The sequence below is a fragment of the Indicator indicator genome, chromosome 7 (assembly GCF_027791375.1).
Source record: "Indicator indicator isolate 239-I01 chromosome 7, UM_Iind_1.1, whole genome shotgun sequence".
NCBI lineage: Eukaryota > Metazoa > Chordata > Aves > Piciformes > Indicatoridae > Indicator > Indicator indicator.
Genome location: NC_072016.1, coordinates 19,320,003 through 19,329,499, shown reverse-complemented (window position 1 = coordinate 19,329,499; position 9,497 = coordinate 19,320,003). Strand labels below are relative to the sequence as shown.

Below are 9,497 nucleotides of genomic sequence, written 5' to 3'. Positions count from 1 at the left end.
AACACTGAGATGCCTTTCATTATCCATAATAATGTTATACCTCTATACCACTATGAATGGCAATTTGAAGGAAAAAAAAATTAGTGACCGATCTACCACAAAGCAACAGGGACAGAATGTAGATTCAGTTCTGTTCCTAACTTTTACTAATAGGCTTCAGACTTACCGCAGAAATGCATGAACCTGCCATACAAAATGAAATTACCCCACAGGCTCTAGACTTTCATAACCAGAATTCTGCCTTAAGCATGAACAGACTCTGGCTATTTATTTGGTAGTTATTTCCGAAGACAGAGGAGAAATGGAGAAATAAAATACCATTAACCAATCAGAGACATCACTGCAGTGTGGCCTGTGCTCTTAAACCCATGACGTTAAGTGAATTAGTCTCCCTACAATGCCAAAATCAGTTACTTCAGAAAGGTCCTCAACATGACAAGGAACAGTGGACTTCATTTATATCTGTAAGAGATACAAGCTATGCAACAAGGAGGATACATCCACATGTCATCACTCACTTTTATGAAGTCCAGTCACAGATCAGAATCATACTGTGTTAAGATTTGGTAGAGATACAAAACCATCTCAGTGCACCTGATTGTCATCATCCACTTCAGCATTGAAAGACTGCAAGATTTGCATCCAAACTTCAGAGGCCACTGGAAAGGTATCATCATTAAAAAAAAAAGTCTTTGCAGAAAGCTGCAGATACTCAGAATAAATCAAAGGCCAGTGTTAAGGAGATAGCAAGAAATCAAGATCATAGCTGAGATTTTAGATTTGATGGAAACTTAGAAGAATGAAAGCATACTAATTTTACTCTAGTTCTGCACAGTACCAGGTAATACACTTTCTGGTGTGAAATACTTTGTTGAAAGTTGTGAAATAAAGTAGTTGCTCATCCCATTGTACTTATAACCTGGTAAATTAGGAAAAGAGGAAAATTATACAAAGAGTAAGTGACCTGCCCATAGCTATTCCATTGCCCTGTAAAGCAGGAGTATTTGAGGCACACTATGTGGGGAGAATGAACTTTATTGCTGCAATTTCATAAGGCACAACTGTTCTCCACAGGCATTTGTCTTTTGTAATTCCTTCACAGGAAAAGCTATTCGTCAATAGCAGCTAAAAGTACACCTTAATGACAAGAGGGACTGATAAAATACTTATAAAAAAATTATTAGTATTTTGGAGATTAAAAAAAATCCCTGAAATTACTTAGAGCAAGAGTCTGAAAAGGTGTTTCTCTGAAGTCATATAAGCCATAAGGAAGTTAGACCAAATACAAAAGAAGAATAAATTCCTCTTTTGGGCTGCATGTTGACACCTGCAATGTACGTTTCACATCACAGGGCTGAAAATTATAATCAAAGCAGTTGCTATGGTCTCCACTGCTGAAATCCAATTAAACCAGAAACTTACTTCATGCACCAGAAAAAAAAAAAAATAATCACCTCTGAGTTTTTCTTCTGTTTCAAGGCAAACATTTGGAGTGAGGTATGAATTTGCAGTTGTTATAGTAAGTTCTTATAAGGATAGATCAGTGTTGCCTTGTCCTCTTGAGAAAAATCTCATGCATATAGTCCCAAAATCTTCCCTGATGCGACTCATTGCGATGAATCATAGCAGTGAGGGCCTCACCCTGATCCAGACTTTGCCAATAATCCTGCAGCCATGTATCTTTCCAACTGAAACAAACAAACAAAAGAGACACCATCATAACCTATTTGAAAAAGAATAATGAGTGTGCAGGTGTAATAGCATTGAAACAATTTTTTATCTTTCACCTAAGACAGGCCCAGAGCTGTTCATAACAAAGCATGCTGTCATTATGCCATTGCATTCCTTATTTAAATAAGCTTGCTATGAAAATTCTCTACAGAAAATGTAACTTCAGTTAGCTTCACAATGTTCTAGAAATATCAGTATATGACTATAGCTTTAACCAAAGAAACTGAATTAATTGGAGAGAATAAAAACTGATAAATCTATTAAAAAACCTAGCACAGAGTCCTTACATGATTTTGAGAGTAGGCTTCCATGACCAGTATTTGCATAACAATTAGCCTAAGAATCTTTTTTTCTCCTCCACATAAACCATTTAACAATTAGAGAATGACGGCTAATCATTACAAACTCAGGTTTTGGCAGAGACAAAAAAATTATTACATCCCTCAACTCTGACTATTTTTTACCTGCCAACTAGACAGTCAAGGTTTTCTCTTTTTCACTGTACACATTCTCAAACTTTTCATAACATCAACTACATCACTACACCTTTCACCAATTCTCTTCCCATTCATAATCACAGAATCATAGAATGGAAGGATCTTAGAGATCATCTACTCCAATCTCCCTGTCATAGGCAGGCATGCCTCCCAACTAGACTTGGCTCCTCAAGGCCTCATCCCACACAGCCTTGAACAACCCCAGGGAGGAGGCATCCACAAGCTCCCTGGGCAACCTATTCCGGAGTTTCACCACCCTCATATTGACAAACTTCTTCCTAAGATCCAGTTTAAACCTACTATCTCTCAGCATAAAACCCTTCCCCCTTGTCCTATTGCTAGACACCCTTATGAAAAGTCCCTCTCTAGCCTTCCTATACGATCCCCTCAAGTATTGGAAGGTAGCTCTAAGGTCCCCCCAGAGTCTCCTCTAGGCTGAAAAACCCCAGCTCCCTCAGACTATCCTCATAACACAGGTATTCCAGCCCTTGGATCATCTTTGTGGCCCTCCTTTGGACTCGCTCCAACAGGTCTGTGTCCTTCTTATAACAGGGACATCAGAACTGGATGCAGTATTTGAGGTGGGGTCTCAGAAGAGCAGAGTAAAGGGGAAGAATCATCTCTCTTGACCTGCTTGCCACACTCCTCTTGATGCTGCCTAGAATACAATTTGCCTTTCATTTGTGTTGTAAAAAGGTATGGCAATAATTTATTTATCTCCTCTCCATTCTATCTGCTACCCAGCCATAGAAGCTTATCAGAAATTTTGGAAAGAAGGACCAAATACAATGCTCTTTTCAATCTGTCTGTATTAGTTACCCAGTATTTGTTAACTTACATAAAAACAACTCCCTCCAAATCACAGAAATAAGCACAGTGCCTTCTGCATTCACTCTCTGCACCATATATAGAAAGCAAGCATGGCTGCACTGTGCAGAAGCGTATCTCACCCACTATTCTAGGAAGACCAAAAGAAACACAATGTCATGATTGCTTTCCGTGCCATAGGAATGAGCTTTCTGTGGTCAACAGCATCATCTATGGTGGGACACTTCTGCAGCATACACCAACAGGGACCTCGAAAAAAAACCAACTTTTAACATAGATTACAGTGTCAAAGATCACAGAAGCTTATTTCTGCATAAAAAAATAATCTGCTGAAAGGTTCTCGTAAAATGCAGCACTTGGATGTACTGTGGGATCACGCTGTTTATCAGCTAAATTGATTAACCTTTGTTCAAGGACTGTCAGCATGACTGACTTGTTTTCTACAGCACTGAATAAGGGCTCACATTACAAAAATGAGTATACTTGCATTAAGTACTAGACCCATGACTGAGTGGCAGTAGGTAACAGAGAAAATGTTTTCCAGATGAATTCTTTGGAAAAAACAATGAAAGGAATTCCAGTAACCAAGTGAAGACTTTTGTAAAAAAAATTAAATAAGAACATTGGTGGTTTTCTTTTTACATTGGTGTTACTGGTATTAAAGAAAATATTTTCACTTGGTTTCTGTAACTAGCTAAACATTGGTATCCCAGGAAGAACAGGTCTGTATAAATATCCCAAAACTACAAACTGAAATGTTACTGTGTACCATGAGATACAGAACTATCTTTAATCCTGGGTGATTACTAGATTCTATTGCAAGAGATACCTTACAGTGTACACATGGCACATCTAAGGAGATGGTTTCTCGTTTGTGATAAAGACACTCTGACATCAATATAAAATGGAACTAGTAAAACCGTACCAGTTTAAAAATATTCCTTTATCCAAAGCACACTGGATTCTCCTTTTCTCAGGCTACCATAGATGAAAACTTCAGGTACCTGGAAAGGTATTGCCACTTCTTATCCTCTCAAACACCCTACTCTTGGAAAATGAATCCTTATCAATGAAACAAACCAATGACAGAAGTCCAGGAATAATTGGAGATTCTGGTTCCTACTATACAGATATTCTACTCACTTGTAGCACTGTAATGAAGCAGCCAAGAATTCAACACATAATAGTGACTGACCCATAACTTAACACATACAAATGGCTGTTCCACAGCTTTTCTCCTTAAACCTGGGTATGAAGCCCAGAATGCCAAATGTAAGTGCAGCTGCAAACATAAAGATTTAGGAACCTCATCTCCACACTTAGAGCAAAAGGACAGTAAGGTGAAGGTATTATAATGTACTCTGGCTAAATATACCTACACAGAAAGATATTCTAATGCAACAATTCTGACAATTCAGCACATTCATCCCCCCTAAAAACAAATTACATCTGGGAATGAGGGTTACAGAGCATGCAGATGAGCAGGGTAACTTTATTGTAGTTGGGTACTTGCTCTAAAAATATATTAAGCTCCAAAAATATATAAGCCTTTGCTGCTCTCCAAGTTCCAGAAGCCTCCACAATCCCAAGTTTTTCCAAGTCACAGTGTATATTTGTAGACACTGTACGTTCCATACAGTCTACCACTTTTAACTCCTGCATCATTTTTCCACGTTTTCTGAAGTATCAAAATGCACAGCTGATTGGCCGAGAGAGACAATCATCAAAACTGATCATGCTGTTGACATAATAGTATGTCAAACTCTGACAAAGTATGAGCGTGTTTAGTTACCGCTTTCTTGGCAATTTGATGTTACTGTCACATCATTTACAATTTTAAGTAATCACGTTCCATTTTGGAGATAAAACCAGTGAAAGCTTATTTCACTGGAGATCCCCTTGATCATGCCTCAGAATCTATCATGCTTCTTTCTAAAGTAGACAGTAGACAATGTAAAAGCTTCCCTGGTACATTTCTTCCGACACACCTCATGCCTACGGGCAGGAGGACAGTAACATACTACATACTATGGTTCAGTAGTATGTAGAACATACTACGGTTCAGTAAGACATGGAAACTTTAGTGTGGTGCAAATGTGTCTTGGATTATGGACCAACTGTTCAAAACTCCTTACTCATGAACACAGAACAAGGCAGGCTGTGCCTTCAGAGGTTTTCCTTTACTGCCATCTACTGCTCCACCAAAAGCAAATCAATAAAAAAGTAGAGAATGCTCTTACAGAGTAGAATGCTGTGTACATAGCATGCTACACGCAAAAGCATGTTTATGCTACTGAGACTGAAAAAAGGTTTTACTAGAAAAAAGCTCCAACAAACCAGTCAACCAACAGAAAACAAAGGATTATGGATCCCCTTTTACTTCCAAGAGGAATTTTTCGATTAGGCAATATGAGAACTAACTATACTGTGAAAAATTCTTTTTAATAACAAAGTTTGTGCAACATATGTTTCCTAAACAACATGAATGACCTCACAGTTATTTTCCTTTTCTAATTTTAGGTGGCCATTTTTGAAAGCATTCAAACCTAGGGCAAAGTAGATTCCCACACTTATGAAATCTTTTGGGATGTATAACATAATAAAAACTTCTACACATACATATCCATGTAGAACCTAGCTCTGTGTTAGCATATTTGAACTGATGAATTCTACATTTTGAACACATTGTTTCTTCTAACATTTTAACACTCAAACATTAAATTCCTTGGTCTAGGGTATTACTAAATAATCTGCAAATTGATATAAACTAGGATAGAGTCTAATGACAACTTCCTTCTACACAGTGCATGAGATGTTCTCAATATTTTGAAAAGTTCATTAATTTAATATTATACTGGAGCTGGCATCAAAACATTGTAGTATTTGGTGACAGCTATGAACACAGGCAAGATCTGCTATGGCTGAGGGTTTGTCTTAATGACACCTGTCTGAAGACCTACAGAAAGTGAATTGCATGCACTTGAGTAAGAGCCTAAATTGTTCCAGGTAACGCAAAGAAAAAGGACAAGCCTGGAGGGAGATCCAGACATCTTACACTAGCAATATAAACCACAAGAAGTGCATACATGGCTTATGAATCCCTTCTAAAAACTGCAGCTTCAAACTGTCAGTGGAAAAACTCAAGGATTGGGAACCCAAACACTGATTTCTTTTGTACCAACTCAAGGACAAAGACTGAGCAGAATATGCAAACAAAACTCAATAGATCAGTGTACCCAAAAACATCCCTCCTCCAAACAAACAGGCTATGATAAAGGGTAACCAAACCACCCCAAGGTCACAGAGCATTTTATCAGAATACTACCAGTGTATCATGCTCCTCATTCAGCCACTAACCAACACCAACATGCAAGCCTCTTTTCCAGCCTCAGTTCTACAAAATGTTAGAACTACTATACCACTCAGAAGACATAACACAAAGTGTAACTGGAGATGTATGAAGAAATCCTTTAGGTTCACAGCAATACTAAAAGCTACATCTACTATTATTTGAAGCTTTTTCTTTTTTTTCTTCAAAAAAGCATAGTATTGGTACATTACTTGTCTCCTCCAGAAAGATCTTCGACATCTCCAAAGCCAGGGGTTGGCATAGGACATCCCATGTGCTTGAACTGAGCTATGCGAGGTTTGGGAGCTGGAATTTTCCCATGAGACTTTTTGTGTTCCTGCTCCTCTTTGATTCGGGTGTTTTCCCTGTCACAGATGAAACACTCAAAGCCATTCAGGTAATTAGGCAGTGTCATGTCATTCACACCCCACTCCCGCCTCTCCAGGCTCTCCAGCAAGAACTGGTTTTTGATTCCACCAAGGTTTTTATACTCTAGATACTTCATATATTCCTCCCCATTCTTGTCCAGGAAATCCAGATACTTTGCAAGCTCTTGCGGGCTGTCAAAGTCATCTATAAGAATGATGGAGAGGTTATTTGGCATCCAGTCTCGCACAGCTGGGGAGCCTCGGTATACTGGGACAGCACCCAAGTGCATTGGACGCCACAGCTTCTCTGTCATGTAGTCATTACATATAGCATTCTCCAAGGCCAAATGAAACTTGTACCTGGCGATAAAAGTCATAAATTCAGAATCCTCTGTAGTGGCTGTGGAAGTATCTCTCAGTCGCTCGCTAGGCAGCTCACGATTATGCAGGCATTTCCCATAGGAGTCAACCTAAAATAACAACCAGCATCTTTACAAAGTGATTTGCCCAGAACTTGTTTTCAGAGCTTGTTAAATTCCTAACTTTGATCAGTTCCCAGCTACCTTAATTTAGCTTCACTTTGACTCCAAGTTCTTTTGCTTATGAGTACTCCCAAAGTCCCAGTTCTAACAGCTTTAAAGGAAACTGAGTTTCAAAAGCAGTGTAAACTAGGCTATGGATTGAGGGGTGAAGGGGTTGCACAGAAAGGAAGATATCACCCACAAATATATTTATTACTGTAGAAATCAGAAACTAAAAAGTAAGAAATGGCATTAAATTCTCTTTATGTTAATTTAAAAGCAATCTTCCTAATAAAGAGAGACCAAATACTTTTCCTAACAGTTATTACATTCAGTTCCTGCCACTCTCAGTGGGCAGGCAAAAATGTTCAATTTTTAAGACTGAAAAATTGATGCAGGGAGCTAGAAGAATGCTGTGTAAAAACGGAAGACAATACACTTCATCTGGAATCTGTTTCACGCTTTGACAATATATAGTCATATTTTAAAAAGTCTTTTGTCTTTGCATGACAAACTTCTACAATAAATGAATCATCACTACTAGAAACAGCAGAAATAACTATGAAAAAAATATTTTCAGATAAAGGGGAAAAAAAAAAGTATCTTCCTCCCCTAGTCTACTCTCCTTCTGAATTTTTCAGAAATTTAAAAAAAAAAACTGTAAAAACTTCTTTTTCTAATTGAAAAAACGACACTTGAGTTTATGTAGCTATTCTCCATCAGCCATAACACAGCAGCACAAATCACCAAAGAAATTACACGGTCCTAACAAAATGCAGATAAGGAGCAGATTCTAAAAGCACTGCAATCTGCCTTTTTGTTGCACACCTACAGTTTCAAATGGGAGCAAGGCCTGTACACTCACAAGATCAAGAGATTTCAGCAGCTTCTAGCACCTGGTCCACAAGATAAAGTTTATTCAGGCTCTGCCTTAATCGTGACTGATCCCAAGTATGGCCAACTCGACAACTAGCAGCTAACATCAGACTTACCTACTGGCATACGGTGTAGTCTAGAGCACCCTTTAGGAAGAAATACAATTAGTTTTTCTGTCCAGCTCGCAGTCGGCATGCATCCCGTTACGATTCGTGTCCTGGCTAAAAACAAGGCCAAACCCCATTAAAGAGTGGAGATAGAGGGGAGCAGCCGAAAACAGGACACCGGTGAACCCAGCTCCTACAGCCATACCATGGTAAAGCTTCCCTGCGCACCCCACCTACCTGGATGTATTTCATGAGCTCCCGCACGTAGCGGTCCCTGTCTGAGGGGACATCGCAGTGGGACTGCATGTACAGCACGGGCGCATAGCCTTTCCGTCGCCAAGCATCCTTCTCGGACAGGGGCACGGCTGGGCCCCGCAGGTACCCCACGTCTGGCAGCCACTGCAGCGTGAGGGGGTAGTCAGACTCCCGGCGAAAGGTGGCCGTGTAGTTGAAAAGCTGGATACCGGCCGAGTGCGAGAGGACGTAGTTGTTCATGGGGGACTCCTCGTGGAAGAGTGCCCAGGTCTGGTGGGGCAGGCGGGGCAGCGGCGCCTCGTAGGCCCTGAAGTCGGTGCCGTAGAAGATGAGGGCCTTGGTGCGGCGGTGCCGGGCCACGCGCCGGCTGCGGGTGACGAGGCAGGAGCCGCGCGGACAGTCGATCCGCTCCGTGTCGCCGGGGAAATGGGGAAAGAGGCTCCCGCTCCACCACAGCAGGATAGGCAGCGCCTTGTTGCTTCGTGTGTCGTTATTGCCGGGGCCGCGGAACGACGCAGCAGCGACGAAGGCCGCGCCCGGCGGAATGGCATCCTGCGCCCACCCCTCCGTCCCGCACGGCTCCTCGGCGCCTGCCAGCCCCACCTCAACCCCCACCTCCTCCTCCTCCTCCTCCGTCCCCAGTCCCTCCATGGCCAGTACGGCCCCCGTGCCCCAGGCCAACACCAGCGTCACCCAGAAGCGAGCGTACGCTCGCCGCGGCCCGCAGCCCGCCTGGCCGCCCCCCATCCCCGCTACCCGGCCTAGCCCCGCCCCGCCTCAGGAAGAGGCCGCAAGCGCCCCACCCTCGGTGTTGCTCCGTCACGGGGTGGCGCAAGGGGCGGCAAGTGCCTGGCGAGGTCGAAGCGGCGCTGATGTGCGCGAGGGAACTGGCTGTGGTACAGTCTTTCTTCCCCCCCTCAAAGCAAAGGAAATAGGGATAGCAGAAGCAGGGAAGCGGACGTAAT

At 41.7% G+C, this 9,497-nt stretch overlaps 1 protein-coding gene across 1 annotated transcript; it reads right to left on the bottom strand.

The window, feature by feature from the left end:
* Nucleotides 1-1,465: 1,465 nt before the first annotated feature.
* FUT11 (fucosyltransferase 11) lies at nucleotides 1,466-9,279 on the bottom strand. The gene is made up of 3 exons (XM_054382698.1): nucleotides 8,515-9,279; nucleotides 6,618-7,243; nucleotides 1,466-1,688 (listed from the first exon to the last, which is right to left on the bottom strand). The coding sequence occupies exons 1-3, from the start codon at nucleotides 9,277-9,279 to the stop codon at nucleotides 1,541-1,543; spliced, it is 1,539 nt and encodes a 512-aa protein (XP_054238673.1). The 3' UTR covers nucleotides 1,466-1,540.
* Nucleotides 9,280-9,497: the final 218 nt, after the last annotated feature.